The sequence below is a fragment of the Rhopilema esculentum genome, chromosome 13, assembly GCF_057945365.1.
Source record: "Rhopilema esculentum isolate cy_ngs chromosome 13, ASM5794536v1, whole genome shotgun sequence".
In the NCBI taxonomy this organism is placed as follows: domain Eukaryota; kingdom Metazoa; phylum Cnidaria; class Scyphozoa; order Rhizostomeae; family Rhizostomatidae; genus Rhopilema; species Rhopilema esculentum.
In genome coordinates this window covers 9,241,363-9,258,762 of record NC_142827.1, presented here as the reverse complement: position 1 = coordinate 9,258,762, position 17,400 = coordinate 9,241,363, and the positions used below count along the sequence as shown (strand labels likewise).

At 34.1% G+C, this 17,400-nt stretch overlaps 1 protein-coding gene and 1 long non-coding RNA gene across 2 annotated transcripts; one reads left to right on the top strand and one right to left on the bottom strand.

Annotated features, from left to right (window-relative positions):
* Positions 1-1,192: 1,192 nt before the first annotated feature.
* LOC135691549 (uncharacterized) lies at positions 1,193-5,201 on the bottom strand. The gene is made up of 3 exons (XR_010516761.2): positions 4,061-5,201; positions 3,425-3,506; positions 1,193-2,085 (listed from the first exon to the last, which is right to left on the bottom strand). It is a non-coding gene; the product is annotated as an uncharacterized LOC135691549 (long non-coding RNA).
* On the top strand, positions 4,670-15,804 carry LOC135691548 (splicing factor U2AF 50 kDa subunit). The gene is made up of 13 exons (XM_065209425.2): positions 4,670-4,806; positions 8,452-8,662; positions 9,119-9,189; positions 9,563-9,696; positions 10,295-10,411; positions 10,789-10,845; positions 10,983-11,040; positions 11,424-11,527; positions 13,586-13,708; positions 13,907-13,993; positions 14,513-14,648; positions 14,958-15,061; positions 15,441-15,804. Exons 1-13 carry the CDS (start codon positions 4,755-4,757, stop codon positions 15,573-15,575), a joined length of 1,389 nt encoding a protein of 462 aa, XP_065065497.1. The 5' UTR covers positions 4,670-4,754; the 3' UTR covers positions 15,576-15,804.
* Positions 15,805-17,400: the final 1,596 nt, after the last annotated feature.

Genomic DNA, 17,400 nt, shown 5'->3' with positions numbered 1-17,400 from the left:
TACGTAAAGCAGGGTGTTTTAGAGAAGAAGTTAAGTAAATTGCATAGAAACATTCTTCATAATCAGTATACATCAGGTTCTTTTGTAGAAACACTAACGGCATGGATAATGGCAAAAGGAGAAGAAACACGTCACACATCAGTTTCCTTTCGTAGATCCAATTCAGAATGTGGCGGACGCTGAGATAGAAGAAACAAAGTGATGATTTTTGAACAAGATGTCGACAAGGATGTCTTGATAAAAGAGATAACTTGTTTCGAAACTTTTGGGGCGCCTGAATTTTTTTAAGATTGTTTGGTTTGGAATATTGACAGCTGTCCAGCTATAGTATATTTGCAAGCCTCGGCTTCTAAAGACGCGGTTTTAGAGCCAACAGCAAAAGACGGATTTCGAAATTGATTAGAAAAAAAGCAATTTCAGTTTTTGTCGACGCATGGTGGAAAGAAGGATTTAGACCGTCGACAGCTGTTAACAAAGAGGACTTTAGGAAAATGGAAAATGGAAAAGGAGCAGATTAAATTAATAATTTCCAGCAGCAGGCTTAGGTAGACAGCAACAGAGCTCTTGTTCAAAAGGCGGATAGCATAATAACGCTGCAGTCGCTGACAGTCAAAAGAGACGGCCAAATACGTCACAGCCAAGAACGCGTACAAACAGCACCGATCGGCCTTATTCACCCCATTTGCTCCATATATAATTCTAGTTTCTTTTACACATTTCGTTTTCTCTTATTATAAAATGAAAATTCCAATAACCTTTTTCCTAATTTGATCAATTTCTGTTTTCCTTCAGTAAAGCCAACAGCAAGAACTGTTCGGCGGTTTCTCAGCAATTAACGCAAGAATTAATGACTACGTCGTTTTGCAACCATGAAAATGAAAAATCTTTAGCATCCTATTCACTGCAAGTCGAAAAATATATAAAAATGTTCTTCTCAGCAAAATGTAACGATATGGGTTCTTCTTAAGACTTTGGATTATAATCTAACCAATGGGCTAGGCCAGGGGTGGGCAACCTTTTAAGCGAGTGGGCCAGATCCTTCAAAAATTTTCTTTAGGCGGGCCAGAAAATCGAAATGATAATGATAAATAATAAGGATAAATATAAAGCAATTAGACTTTTTAATGTAGCTCTGTTTAAACTTAAGCAAACTGAACTAAACTGAAGTAAACGGACCTTGCACTTCAACTTCAGTTTGCTTTCAAAGGCCAAAACATGCTGAAACATTTTGTTGCATGGCACTTTTCCTTGCATCTTGACATTAAGGTCGGAGAGATGACGTGTCGAGTCTGTTAAACTGCAAGGTCATTAAGCCACTCGTCGTCACTGAGAAACGATGGGGGGGGGGCATGTTTTGGTCAAACTCGAGGGTGCCCTTTTTTGGGACTCGAAGTGCGTCCCTTGAGTCTTAAACTTTCAATGGAGGAGAAGCTTGAAATATGTTATCGCCAGAAACCTCATCCACTTCGTGTTGTACCACAGGGATCGTGTCTCAGGACACTGTTTACTATAACCTTTGTTAGTGATTTTGTCAGTTGTCTATAAAAATCTTTCACAAACATGAACGAAGACGACACTGCACTTTTTTTATAAGAAAGTTACGCTCGGTTCTTCAAAATTTTAGTGGGGGTTCAGCTCTTGCCCCCACAAAACCCTTACAATATCTGGTTTTGCACTGAAGCAATAAAATCAGTCAGCTTTTTTTGTGTACGTAGAATACAGTAAAACCCCGCAAACAAGAACATAGGAAAATAAGAACCTACAGACTGATTTTGTGGAAAATAACACCCAAAGATAAGAACCAAAAGCAGACTGATTTCTTTCCATGTTCTTATGAGATTGTACATCATATTTAATAAATCATGAAATTCTCAAAGTAAGAAAGTATAGTTATCAAGCCGTCATTGTGGTTTGATTAATTGATATTCAGAGCCATGTCATTTTATTTTTCATATTGTGATTGAAATTGGTTTGTCCCCAACATAATACCATATCCTCTACAATTTGAAATTCGGTCAGGCTATTCTCAAATCTACATACCTTGTGCTTCATAGTTGTTAGTGTCCTTGCGATAAGAGCCACACCCTGAAAATATCATGAGTACCACATTTATAACAACCTAGTCAGTCTGTTCTTTAGAAAAGTAGGTTCTTGTTTGCGGGGTTCTAATGTACCAAATTAGACTCTGACTAAATCAATAATTTCTTTACTGAAATGGAGGCTTATTATTGCCTGGTACTATTGCTCAGCAAATGATAACCCAAAATCAAAGCAAGTAGGACGAATCATTCAATCAGAAAACTGCACTCTCTACAAAAATCCTGTTGAATGTTTTCTTTCCGTCTCACAGTATCAAAGCATGAATCTCCTGCCCATCGAGATTGAAAAATCTTTAGTTCCAAAGAAATTTCCCCAACAGTCTTTGAACCAGCTAGAGCACTTACAATTTCGGTGAAAAATTCGAAAACACGTTATCAATTTTCTTGTACCTAACATTGAGTTAAAACAGAGAGGAACAAAACAATGAGCTTGAAGCTAAATATTTAATTGTTGATATTCTGAACAGAAGAAACCTTGAGATAAAGAAAATATATTTTTAATTGAATATGCAAGGATGTATTGAGTCTTTGCAAAACTCTTTAGCAAAGAGCTGTCTAGTTTCCATGAGCGGTTCAATCTCTAATCAAAGCATTATCATTTGCTGATTTGCAATGAAATAAAACAGATAAAATTCAGGTATGTTTATTCTAATGAGGCTTATTGGCAATTATGAAGTATTACTCTTTCAAAAAAAATCTCTCTGTTGATTTAAAATCACCAGAAAATCTTCCAACTCTATGAATCTTTAAAGTTTGAAACTAGCTAAAAGTCAGAATAGTTTTACCCAATCCTATTATGGTCACGCTGTGTAGAGACATAAGGCAGGGCTTACATCATGTACATAACCCAAATCTCCAATAAACTTTCGGTAGAGATGATATTAAGCAAGACTCAATGTTTTATTCAACAACCGAGAACCATTAATTTTAATCGCCTTACTCAAATGATCCTCGCTGGCATTACGTTTGCCAATCATACAATCGCATCTACTGCCGAAATTTATTCTTAGGCTATAAATCGTGGCTGGTTCCAGTCAATCTGCTCGAGGAGATGAAAGTTGGCATTAATAGTCATTAATAAAATTCAGTAGCTAACAACATTCATGCTTTAAGTTTACAATTCTACAGATCCATTTTAGAAGGCCAACCCATGTTGAAATATACTAAGTTTAGAACCAATACAGATTTATTATTCATAAATCAAACATCTGGCGAGCAATTGAAAACAATTTTATAGCCATTGATTCGATAGAATAACAAAATTTAATTGTCTTCAAAAGCAGCTGAAAAAAGGATAAAAGCGAACAAAAAATTGTTTAAGTTACCTCTTCTCAACAAATTTTTTCAAACTTCCACATTATCTTGTCGGCTTGAGTAAGGCCTGAAAAACAATTTTCAGATTGCATCCTGTAAATAAGAAGAAAGATGTCTGAATCATTTTATAGATTAACCTTAAATATATGACATTGAATAAAAACATTTAAAGCGAGAAGGAATATCTATTAAATGGTGTTTTCTTTGGAAATGAACTATAAGTAGACTGGTAAGATTCTCGCAGAAAGAAAGGGGCAAACAAGGAGAGGGGAAAAGGGGGATTTAGATAAGGGTGTAAATGTGGAAAAAGCTGCCAAATGTCTGAAATAAAGAAAGATTGAAGGTTGGAGAAAACAAAATTTATGGAGGATATTTCAAAGAAGAAGAAAATATTAATGTTTGACAGGAGCTGCGACCGAAGCCAAATGCCATTGGCTCTGAATTCTGCTGAATCAATTTTAATGCAACTGGATATGTTAAAAAATATTTTGATATGTCTATTGATACAGTTAATTGAGAAAAACATAGGTAGCAGTTTTCTGTTGAATCAGCTATTTAACTTAATATTTGTCATTAATTATGAAAATTCTTAATTCTTAATCAGAGCAACTTAAAAAAGCCTTCGATACCGAGCAATGTCTCCTTACATTCATTACTGTGTTTTTCAACCTGCATATCGCCCTGCATTCACCAGTGTCCCTTTTTGTCCATTATTCTGGATCAATACGCTTCCTGTGGACAGATACAACATTTCACTGTTTAATATTGAGTGAATAACTACTGTACAAAGAAACTGTAGGAACAAGACAAATATTTTGCTTGAAGAAACAGGAGTTGAATACTGCTGCATGCCTTTCTCCTAACAGGGGGACCAGTGGCTGGCGAGATTTGTATTGGGCTTAACAGAGAATTGGAAGAGATCATATTTTCAGGCAATTGTCGATAGCATTTTTCGACGTCATATTGAAAAAACGTTAGTGGTTGAGGCAAGGAGTTCTTTAACTTACTCTAAAACAATTTGGGCTAAAGGATCGCCGATACTTGGGCAAAGCTTTCAAAAATACATTATTTCGTATGGTATGGAATGACCCCAATCACCCAAATTTCGAATTCCGTATTAAGATGAGATAGGCCTTAAAAAGGCTTTTTGCCATTGATCTCAAAAAAGGACCTTTTTGGAATCAATGCCTTCCCAAGGTTTCCGGCTGTAATAATTTGCGAGCGAGAAATTCTGCTTATACACTGAGCAGTGTGCTTATAAGAGATTGCGGTGGAGCGTTTATGTTCCATTGCACGACGGGAATGATTCTGTTTTGTTCGCATGCTTAGAACTTGAGAAAAATGGCGGACTTCGACGTTCAAGAGCAGATCAAAGAGCTGCGTGGCTCCGGAGGTAAGGATATAACTTAGATTCTAAAATAAAGAAATGCAAAAATAAGAAAGCTCTCCAAAGGCGTGGATCTTCATGCTCCTCTGCAACTGATATGGAGCATAATGGCACCAGTTTAGGACTCCATCCAAGATTCGATGGGATCTGAGATGGTCTTTGTCTGGTCGTTTAGATGATCTAAAATTCATCCGGTCTCCCGCTTTTTAAACTTAAAAAACTTTGTCGAGTTGGACTAAAAGCTAGCTCTAGTCTTTTCAGTTTGTTAAAAAGTGGCAACAAAAATGGTTTTGTTAAAAACATTTCTCTAACTGAAAAGCAAGTAAAAATTAACAAAATCTATAAGCTATGATGAAGTAACTATGAATCAAACACAGAATAAGTCAAAGTAGCCCCCAGAATGGAAAATGCTTTAGGGGTACACCTGCCTGGGATCAGTGAAAGATGGTAAACCAGGCCTTGATAACTTTAAAATTGTTAACTTGAAGGGTGATTTTAGTCTGAATATCTGATTTTGAACTATTATCATAATGTTTGCTTATATCATTCTTAGTCAGTAGACAAATTCATCATGCAGCTGAGCTTATTGATGCCCATTTAGTTTTAAATATATTTGCATGCAATGGCGTAGTTTGAGAGGGTGTGGCTTGGCGTGGTTTGGTGAAAACAGGGGGAAAGTTAGAAAGATTAAAAGGGCTAGTTATTGACATTTTATTTAATTTTCTTTTGGTTCGTTTGAAAACAATACTTTTGCTAGAGAAGCCAACACAAATACCTTCTTTGAACTCATTCATTGCATCAAATTACAATTTCATCAAAAGTAATTCAAATTAAAACATATCATTGAAAGTCAGTAAAAATATACTGGTCGAAATATGTCGCAATAGTTGTTGTTGAATCCGCTAAAATATGCAATGATGTAAAAAAGAAGTAACTGTAAACATCTACTCTTGATATCATTTATGCAAAAAGGCTTTCAAAATTTTCAAAGTTATTCACATAAGGCATTACATGAGTTTTGAATAGTTTGTGGTATGCAGTCTAGACTTTTCTTTCATGACCTAATCATGATATTTCAATACAGGTTAATGTTTGAAAGAATTGAAGGTAATGAGACGAGACTGCACAATAATGCAAATAAATCTCTTTTGAGGCTGTACGCTGCATATTTTTCGGCATACAGGACCATTGTTTTAGCTGATTAACGGTGAATATTAGTTATGGGAAGGAGCATTTTGATTGGTTGAAGTACCTTCTAGGGTATTCACTGCGTATTCATGACCAATCGCCATTTAACATGAAGTAGCTCAATCTTCATAATTATCTTCAAAGATCACCCAGCTTCTCTTTTCTTCCCAGCTTTATTGATTCCATGAATTTCATGTTATTTTGTATTTGCACAAAATGTAGCACATCGAAGGCAACAAATTCAACCAGAGTCAATAGCCCCAAAGCATTTTTTAGTTATTATAATTTTACGTTATAGAAATATTTTTTCTGAGAAATCTCAGGGTATTCACTGAATACCTTCACTGAATACCTTCAATACCCGGACGCTACGCCACTTTTTGTATGAGCTGTGTAGGGCCCTCTCGGTTTGCACCTGAAGACATTATTACAAATTTTCTTAATCATACTTTTATCAAAGAGCTTCTGGCGCACCCAAGTTTGCAGGTATAGGGATCAGTTTCAGCTTTGAAAATTATTACACACACATGGGAAAAAAGTGTTTGTATCATTCCCAGATCTTGAAAGGTGATTCAATCTTTTTGTTCCAAATATCAGTGGCTAAAGTTGTTTGTGCCTTTCCCAGCTGTGTGTAAACAAAGAAGTGAATCAAATGACACATGTTTTTTTAAGAAATGTGAGGTTGCTCATAATATGTTCTTGAAAGGATAGTCATTTTTCTACATGCCTAGCTTTTTAAGTTCTTATGTTTTTGGATATTTAAGTTTTTTAAGGTTATTAAATTATTGCAGAAAAATTTCTATGTATTCCATTTTTATCTATAGTCATGGCGGGCAAATTTTAAACATTTTTTATAAACTTTAAAATTTACAGACAATAACAAAGTAATTTTATGACCTGAATATACCAGGTGCACTCATAGCCAACACTTAATTAGCAGACAACAATAGGTGATGAAATCGAAACTTCTTACTAATTATATATATAATTAAATTTAATTGCGTAAAGATTAGCCGACCCTTCCGTCAAATTCTTACAGGAAGTCGGCTATATTTTACGCACATCAATTTCTGAATAGAACAGAATTATTACGAATCTTTGTGGCTGCCTACAAATTCAAATAGAGCACAAGCCTTCATCACAGACCTACTGGTAGGAAATTTATGTAGAAAGGATGCAATATAAAAACTGAAATGCCAGAATTTTATAGAAAAAATTTTGCTTTTGAAAGCAACAAAAAGTTTGAAATGTCGACAAAACATTGAGCGTACCAACATCACACTAAAAAGAGTTTCATTTTTATTGTTTTTTGAGGGTTATTCTAAGGATAAATAGTCAAGGAATACTCATACTTGTGGTCAATATTAAAAAAATTTCGAACACGCAATTTTGCAAAAACATTCTCAATGTCAGAAACGTCTACATCCAAAATTTGATGGAATCCCTTCGGAGACGCCCTCTCCCCCACCCCCTTTAAGGAGTTCATTATTTTCTACCATTTTAAAATGATAACATACAGTGTTCCTTCAGCCATCCCATATTTGTGCAGTGCTTCTTGTCAATCGTCTGCTATGAATTTCACCTAGAGCTTGGTCATTACCTTTTCTTTGCTAAATTTTTGGGGATTTTTCTGTCAGCCTTAGGAATTTGAAACCAAACATTTAGCTTTCCTCTTTTTCATAAACAACTAAATAAATGTTGCGCCGTCTTTTCCAAACCCCGATGCAATTTTTTTAAAAGTGCGTAAAAATTAACCTCCTAATCAATGAATGTCGGGTAATATTTACGCACCTGTTTTCTAAGGAACGGAAGCATATTTCTCAGCAGTGCTTGAATAGGTCAAAGGTGACCCACAAAAGAGTCATTTGAATGTTTAAAAGGATTAGTTATTGTCTGCATGATGCCAGGGCAATAAAATTGATGGGTAGTGTTGATAACTTTGTACCTAGGTACATTGCGATTCATGTCTGCGAATCGCTTTCACAAAGGCTGTCGCTCAAACCAACTGCCAAGTTTTATGTCAGCAGAAAGAGGAAGAACTGCTTTGGATGAATAAAAAGTTTTTGTAGGAAACAACAATAAACTGCATGCATAAAAATTACCTGACATGTTGCTGTGCGTAAGAATTACCCGTCATGACTATATATATTTCAAATATTATTGTTGAAACTTACACCACTTTCTGTATGATTATAGAAAGTCAAATAGAATAGAATAAAAGTTGAGATATTTCAAAATCGGGTGATTAGAAAGTTCTTTTTATTCTTTTTCACACACTAATGTTTATTATGTAAGAGGAGGTTTTAATGGTTTTATTGTGTGATTTTATTCAAATGTTTATAAGTAAAGGCTAGGCATTGTGTTAATCTGTTAGTTTTACATTTTTTACAGGAAGATTTAACTTGAACATTTTAAAATGACTGTTATCTAGACAATGAAACATAAGAAGTATTTTCTTTGCAGATGATAGAAGTGACAGAAATTCAAGGGATGACAGGGGGGATAAGAGAAGAAACCGAAGGAGGTCTAGGAGTAGATCGAGAAGTCCAAGGAGAAACCGAAGTAGAAGTAAGGAAAGACCAAGAAGACGCAGTAGAAGCAGAGGTAGAAGAAGCAGAAGCAAGGAAAAGGGAAGAAGGAAGGAGAGTCCTCCAGTTCCACAGACTGTGAAGAGGTTATTTTGTAGCACTGTATATATTATGTTGATACTCATTATTGCACTGCCAGGTTATGATCATCAATTGGAAAAAATGGAAGAATGAATGATGTTTTTGTGGGTGAAATATTATTCAGTCATTTAATGGCTGTCATCAAAAGTTGTGTCAAAAGTTGTGTTAAAAATAATACTTGATGCTAGTTTGTATTACAAAGAACACCAGTTAATTAAAAAGCAAATCATGCTGCTTTTAAATTAACCTTTCGTTGACAATTTGATATGATCTTTGAAATGTTATGTCTATGTTATGTAATGTGCCCTCCTTCTTACATAAAATTATTAGACACCTATTACACAGAACTTTGGTTTTCTAAGCATACCTCTTGAATTTGTATTTCTCTTTTGTAATGACAATTCCGAAGGTGTTTGTTTTTAAATAAAGCTGTTTTCTGAAGTTGAATATCTATTTATCAGAAAAACTATGTGGGATGTGCCACCACCTGGCTATGAGGACATAACACCTGTCAAATACAAAGCTCTCCGAGGTCAGTATTATTGGCAATATACAAACTTATATTCAGTCGCATATTTCATGAGCAAGGATATCAAAACCCTCCCCTAGATTTTTAGTTATGTAAAGCCTGAAATAAACTATCAGTTTTTATCAGTTTTTAGCAAAAACTGATAAAAACTGATTGTGTATTTCAGGCTTAACACAAGTAACCAATAAATCATATATAAATGTTTCAATTATAAATGTATGGAAAGATGCAGTAAATCATAAAGCTTGTCAGTCTTTATAGACAATAGTGTTTGTTATTTTGCAAGATTTTGTACTCTTTAAATTCACCTACTTATTTGAAAATTGATTTACAAGTCTTAAAACTTATGAAATTTATATATGTTTATAATTTTCAGCTGCTGGGCAAATTGCCATAACAGCACCTATTGCTGGTGGAGCTGTACCTGCTGTTGCATTGCCTCAAGGTGCCCAAATGACAAGGCAGGCAAGAAGACTATATGTTGGTAACATACCATTTGGTATTACGGAGGTATGTATTGGTTAATAAATGTTTTTGCCTTACTCACTGTACAAGGCTATATGACAATTTTACGTTACTCATTTTTTGATGATTTTCAGGTTTGCTGTGAAGAATGAGCAAGTTATGGATGAGTTAATGTGTCATTAATGATTTGTGTGTGTCATGAATCATATACCGTAATAATTTGGCTAGATCCCTTCTCCTGAATAATCACCTTCTAAAATCAATACCCCGTTTGCTTATTATTATAATTTTAGCACTTTGTTTTGGGGGAGGGTGGGCTCTTGATTTGTTTATCTTCTTGGGTACCCTTTTTAATCAGTCTATACTGTATGCAATCATATAATGTTATTTCTTTTTGTAGTTTGAAGTTTTGTATTTGATGTTATTTATAAAGTCTAATATTTAGTTGCAATGTATTATAGTAGAATTATATGTAGTATGAATTGATAATGAATAACAAATGCATAAGCATATAGTTCTGAAAACTCTCAAATCACCCCTCCATAGCATTATGTTTTTAACAAGCCCCTCCAAAGACTTATTTGCATTTTTACAGTAATATCAAGGCAAGTATAACTATGCTCATTCCTTGTTTCCTTTTTAGGAATTGATGATTGATTTCTTCAACGCAAAAATGATAGAAGCTAAATTAACAACACAACCTGGCAATCCAGTTCTTGCTTGCCAAATCAATTTGGACAAAAACTTTGCCTTTCTTGAGGTATGCACAGTTTTTTCATATTCGAGATTTTGGTTTTGTTTTGATTTTGTTTGAGTATGAATTTTGTTCATTTTGAGATTCTAAAACAGCAGTTTTCAATATTGGACAAATATTGATATGATTTAATTGTGTTTGAAATTCTGTATTCAACTTCCAGTTTGTGAGTCACTGATTTCAAGAAGTTAAATAAAATGGCCAACTATATATATAGTTGTCCTTGACTTGATTTCACTTGACTTGAGTGGTGTTGACACTTAGTATTAATTGAATGAAATGAATTTTTTTTATTTACAAAATTTTGTACCTATTATTTTTAATCATTTTAACACAAACAGATTAAATTATTTGCTTGTAACAATTCACATTTCCATCATTAGTTTCGCAGTGTTGAGGAAACAACCCAGGCAATGGCTTTTGATGGGATCATGTTACAGGTTTGAAAAGTTTACCACTTTCATCAAAATATTTATACTTAAGATATTCTCATGAATTTATACTTAACACTTTGTGTTAAGCTACTCCTGATATGTATATTTGAATTATTTTAACCAGCTTACCTACTCTTTCACAGGGCCAGGCTGTCAAAATTCGAAGGCCTCAAGATTATCAACCTATTCCTGGTATTTCAGGTAGAGAAATGGCATTTTTCATTTTTTGTAGAAAAAAGTATTTCAGGGGAAAAATTGGGGGCTTATTGTGCAAACAATATTTTGGAATGGGGCTTATATGAGGGGGGGGCTTATTTGAGGGGAGGGGCTTACTCAAAGGCAAGGGTTTATCAAACAGCAGCCAAAATATCACCAGGGTAAAGAGTCAGTTTCTTTAAAACTGCAGATATATTGGGATAAACCTACTGCTGAAGAGGCAAGACCTCAGCCCATGAATGGGGGCTTATTTCCACAAAATTACCTTAGAGTGGGGGCTCCTTGGGGAGGGGCTTATTTGGAGGTGGGAAATTGTTGTAGGGCTTACAGTAAACTTCTTAATAGTGACTTTTTTAATTTCTTTTTAGAATCAGCAACTGTTCACATCCCTGGTGTTGTATCTACTGTTGTGCCTGATTCACCACACAAAGTGTTTATTGGTGGACTTCCGAATTATCTCAACGAAGATCAGGTGAGTTTTTCAGTGTTAGAAAGATAAACAAAGGATCAGGATACCACACTTAGTTGTTTGAAGTATTTTTAAACGACATCCAAGAAAGCAGGGCTTGGTTATGAGGTATTTGCTAAAATTTGCAGTTGTGAATACATGCATTTCAAAGCTGTTATACACCTAATCATATCCAGCCAGGTAAGTTCTCTTTCCGAAGTCACAAAAAAAATGAACTATAGCGTGCTTTGATGGTTTGTATCAAGGTTTTATGATTTATTCAAAACACCACTCAAGTTTACTTCTTATCGTTGTTTATTAAATTTCTTGTCATTTTGTTGTTTGTCTAAGTTTGCCTCTTTCTTTGAGATAATTAATCAAATTGCAAGTATCTGTGACAATATAGTTGGAAGAAAAATAAATCCAAAACATTTTCTAATATATTATAGGTTTAATAACATATATTTTCAATGTTTAAACAAGTTTGCTTGAGTAGAAATAAAGAGAAAAGCAATACTAATATTTTTCGTTTTGTTTCCCCCAATTTGTCGTAGCCCAGGGGGCCAAAAGTCATAATGCGCATACTTGGCAAAGGCAAGTGTTGGTTTCTCAGGATGCCTGTTGAAGATAAATGATAAAATGGAACACTTATTTCTAAATGTTGTGTCTTGTTCGTTTGTGTTTGTCCTTTTGCTACTTGGCTACCCAAAAAACTCCAAAACAAAATCTGGTGCTGTTATATGCAGTTCAGCCAGTATTCAAATAGGATAAAAGGCTCCTTGTTCCCTAGTGTGTGCTTGTTTGTCATGTGGTGTTGTATTGTATGTTGTTCTGTTGTGTGCTGTTTTCTTTTACAGGGTTAGAAGTAAGTAGAGCGGGTGTTTATTATGCATAAATAATTCTTAAAGACTTTCTTGATAATTTCTTGATAATTTTGAAGGGTGATCAAGTGTAATCCTAGTATAGTATAGAAAGGCTTGTTATAAGACAGAATCCAACTTTACCTAAAATCATATTGCATTTGTCTGGCAATATGTCAGAAAACCAAATTATGTGTTTGCAAAGGTGAAATCATCAATAATGTGAAGAAAGGGTAGAGAAGAAAGAAATTGCTTGTTTGTAAAAAATCTTTTGTCAACCCTAGTAATGATTTTCTGCACTGGTACCCCCTTCAAAGTATATCAAGATCAATCAAGTTGCATAAATTGTTGTTTGGTTTAAAAAAAGGTATCACATACCTCACAAAAGGTCATGGAAGGAAAGCCAATGTTTTGTCCGTAGCTGTTCAACTAAATTTAAACAAAAACAAAACATTAAACAATATCCAATTCATTTAAAGAATGACAACTAGAACCATGTCAGTATTTTATCCAATCAAAGAACAAAGCATAAATTGCACAACTAGCTCAAGTCTGATATCATTTTATTTGTTAGTTAAAATCCAATATTTTGTAGGGTGGGGGGGGGGGGGCATGAGACAAACATGCATTGAGCTGGTGAGAAATTGATTGGTGAAAATTTAATTATCAAAATGACATATAATATTTGCCCTGAGGTCAAATTACTTATAATATTTGCCGTTGCTTGTTCCACAAATAACTCCATTCCATTTTCCATGTAAAGCTATGCATTTCCAATTACACTCAAATATAGACTTTAAGACTTCCATTGAAGAGTTGAGGTTCTGCTGGGAACAAAAAACCATTTTAATCTTGGTTGTGTAACATAAAGCATGGTCTTGTTGTGGAATAAAAGGCTTATTTATATATCCATACATTTTTCTGGTAATTTCGGAAAGTTTTTCTTGGAAGATAGCATTATAATGTGCCTCATTGACAACAAAACTGTTAACACCATTAGGTTCAATGCAACCCTAGACCATTTCTAAAATTCTTCCTATGGTGAATGTAAGAATTATGCCAATGAAGATTCCCAATTATCTAGGATAGGCGTGTTTTAGCTTAGCGTAGGCCCATTGAAGGTAATTAAGTTTTTTTTCATGTTTTTAGCTTAGCGTAGGCCCATAAATGGTAATTAAGTTTTTGTTTATCCTATATACTGTTATTTATCATTTTTCCACAGGTAAAAGAGCTTCTCAGTTCCTTTGGCGAACTCAGGGCATTCAACTTAGTAAAAGACAGTGCAACTGGTCTATCCAAAGGCTATGCGTTCTGTGAATATGTTGACCTGAGTCTCACAGATGTTGTAAGTTTTGTGCCATTGTTTATAGTTCTTCACTGGGTCACAGTTGCCTTAAAACTTTTCTAAATTCCTTTTATCTAGACATGTAAATCTTGTTTTGTCTGAAATTGATAGGTCAATCAGCCATTGACTAGATGTGACCTCAAGTTTGTTGCTTTGTGTTTTTTATACTTTCATAATTAATTTGTGTAAATATTTCAGGCAATTGCTGGCATGAATGGCATGCAACTTGGTGATAAGAAGCTCATTGTACAGCGTGCTAGTGTTGGAGCCAAGCTTCCTGGAGCAGTAAGTTCAAAATGCATACATCCTCTTTATTTTTTAACTGTAAGACATTCCCGTCAATATGACATTTACTGGAGTGCTGTTAATGGCACACCTTGAAAGTTAAAGCGTGCGACGATGAGAGACCCATAAAATTTAATTTTTACGAAGACTAATAGCCCTTAAATATATAAAATATATACTTGTGAAAATGCTTGAGGGTGTATCAGTGTGTGTGCAAAAGAAAGTCAGCCTAGGATGTTTTAGAGATGCATTGAGAATTGCACACCTAATATTAAGAGGACTATTAGAGAGTGCTTACTACAATAAAAAATATAAAGCATACATTCTAAAAAATATTTAGCATACACCCAATTGTCATCACAAATCTTATTACTGCCCTGTTCATAAACAAGGAGTGGTTTTACCAGGTAGGGACAATTCACTTTAACTGTATTAAATTCAACAGTGGAAGCACTGCTTCCATCTAGTTACAGAATAGTTTCCACAATGGGTGATGCATTTATGTTGTTATAATTTCAGATGTCAGGAGTATTCCCTGTTCAAGTGCAAGTACAAGGATTAGATCTACAGGCAACAGGAAATAACCCAACAACAGTGCTATGTCTAATGAACATGGTCAGTGATGAAGACCTTCTAGACGATGAAGAGTTTGATGGTAAGATATGAAGAAAAATTTTTGTAACCGAATATTAAGTGCTTTCACTTCAAACAATATTATAATTTTTTTAAATGTTTAAACCAAACTAGATTTTGTTTTGAAACAATTTCCCAAATCTATTTCCCTCTTTTTTTACAAGAATGTGACCTTTTACCCTTCACTATTAGCAAGTCCAATATTTTGCTTTTATGGTCATTCATTAATATTTAAATATTTGCAAAATGATGCGGCCTTATCATATATATATATCAAATTTTACTTACTATTTATCATTCAAAAGATAACTTTACTTTTTTCTTTTGGCAGAAATTTATGAAGATATACGTGAAGAATGTTCTAAATTTGGTAGAATTAGAAGCATGGAAATACCTCGACCAGTTGATGGATACAAACTTCCCGGTGTTGGAAAGGTAGGGCTATGCATTCTCAAACTTTATTTCTGTAGCGCAATATTCTTCTTGGCTTTGTCAAATAAAGTGAGAGGATAACCATTAAGCAACCTAAAAGAAAAAGCCTATAAACTTCTTTCTTTGCTTAAAATTGTCATTGTACTCCTTTACATGTTTTTAAAGAAAGAAATCTAAAGAAAAGCCTTCTCTAGGAGCTTCCAAAATATTATGTTGAAGCTTCTGGTGTTTTATTAGAAATAGAAATACACCTGCATTGCCAGATAAAGATAGTATTGTCAAACAAATACCTTGTCATAGCTGTTGATCAAGACCCTGGTACAATAATGTGGTTAGAGAATTTTCATTTTCCTATTGTTAAAATATTATTATAATTTTGTAGATTTATGTTGAATACACATCTCCAGCCGAATCAAATGCTGCCAGTGATTCGCTTTCTGGACGAAAGTTTGCAAGTCGTGTTGTGGTGACATCATATTATGATCCTGACAGATATGTGGCAAGGGACTTTTCATAAAAATACCTCTGGGGGGCAACTGGCCATTAAGGAAAGATGTTCATTCCCTTTTAACTATCGAAAAATTGCTTCAGTTGGCATTGCCATTCATACAACTGAAGGTGAACATAGTTGCTACTGTAGGTACAATATTAAGCTGTAATAGTTCTGATTATGAAGGTATTGTTAACCATATTGTATGTTGTAGTTATCGTAACATCATTTTATGAGCAAAATCAACTTTCTTTCATCTTGCTCCTATTTTTGCCAGAATTTCTTTCTGCCTTGATTTTTCAATTAGCTGCTTATGTTGGGAAATGTTGATAAACATTTCTTTCTTAATGATTCTCTGTATGGGATCTTTTAATGAAAGTATATGGATGTATTGAATATCAGTGAAATTTATCAAGAACACATTTTTCTCAACCACCAATAGTAAGGTCAGTATTAAATATAGCTTTATGTTACATGCAAATATTATAATGATATTAAAATGAAACCATATTTCAAAAAAGTTACCAGTTTTTCTAAGTACTGATACACTAACTTGGATTTTATTAACCAGGCTATTAATTCTTTTTACTAAATCTTTTCATCTATTTTCAATGAATCACAGTTTCTAATTTTTTTCCTGGCTGAAACTATCATTTGATCTGTTGTATGAATTAACTACACACTTTTTTAAGTTGTATGAATTAACTACACACATATGAATAACGATGCTCAAAATTTTTGAATTTTAGGAATTAGTTAAGAATTTTATACCCAATCTCCAATTTCATCAACAACTTGACTTTTTATGTATATGACAAACAAACAAAGCAAGCATGATTTTCAAGCCAAAAGTTCAAGGAACACCTATCAAGCTAGTACTGTGCCTGTTTGTTTCATTTTCTACAATTTTTTACTGAGTAAGAGTTGCAGTGAAAAGAGCAGCAAGGATATGAACTTTTGTTTTAAAGGATGATTAAAAATGAAAAACAGAAATAACCACTCCCCAACACCTGATTAAACTTAAAAAATATTTTCTAATACAGTAGGAATGTTGTGACTTTGCATAGACATTGCTTGAAAGCCTGTGGGACAAATACTAACTGAGATCTCCTCAGATAACTGAGATATATTTTCAAATCTTAAATGTTTTCAGGGGAACATAGTAGAAAGTTAAATTTCAAAGGAACCAGCTGCCCTGCAATAGGAAACTTGCTTTTTGAAAAAGAAAATATACAGTTCATGCAACTCTCTGCTATGAACCTTGCAAAACAGACTACTGTTGAGGCTGAGCAATATTTTTATAATATTCTTAAAAATTGGATGATTGAGCCTGAATACTCTTATAAACAGCATTCTTAAAGAGCGTAGATTGTTCAAAAATAACTTAAAACGCATCCAAAGAGTTAGACTCTTCAAAAGGGGACTCCCCGAAAGGGCAGCAATGGGGTCATTCCATGCCAAGTGGTCCAGATTTTAATCAGGTCTCACATGCACCACCTCAGATTTTCATAAAACTCTGTCAAAATGTTTGTATATATAAGATAGGAACTTCCTGAAAATTCTAGCTTGATATCTTATACCATTACAGAGATATGACCCTTTAAAGTTTTCAAATTTCACTTTGTCACCGATTTTTCAGAGGAAACACAATTTTTCCAAACTTTGAAGCCTTTTATTTCCTGATCCAATTATCACAGTTCCTTCAAATGTCATCCTCTAAGACATTGGCAGATGCAATTTCAGCAAAAAGTATCAAAAAGTATTTTTTTGTCAAATCTGGGCCACAATGGCGGCTTAAAAATGGTAAAAATTGACTTCCGGAAGTAAAAAGTTCCAATTTTGAACGAACATG

Bases quoted from the DNA above. Each gene is read 5' to 3' on its own strand.
- LOC135691548 (XM_065209425.2), top strand. From the start codon at position 4,755: ATGGCGGACTTCGACGTTCAAGAGCAGATCAAAGAGCTGCGTGGCTCC. The intron at 8,663-9,118 runs GTTATTTTGTAG...TCTATTTATCAG, and splicing joins GTTCCACAGACTGTGAAGAG to AAAAACTATGTGGGATGTGC. The intron at 15,062-15,440 runs GTAGGGCTATGC...ATAATTTTGTAG, and splicing joins AACTTCCCGGTGTTGGAAAG to ATTTATGTTGAATACACATC.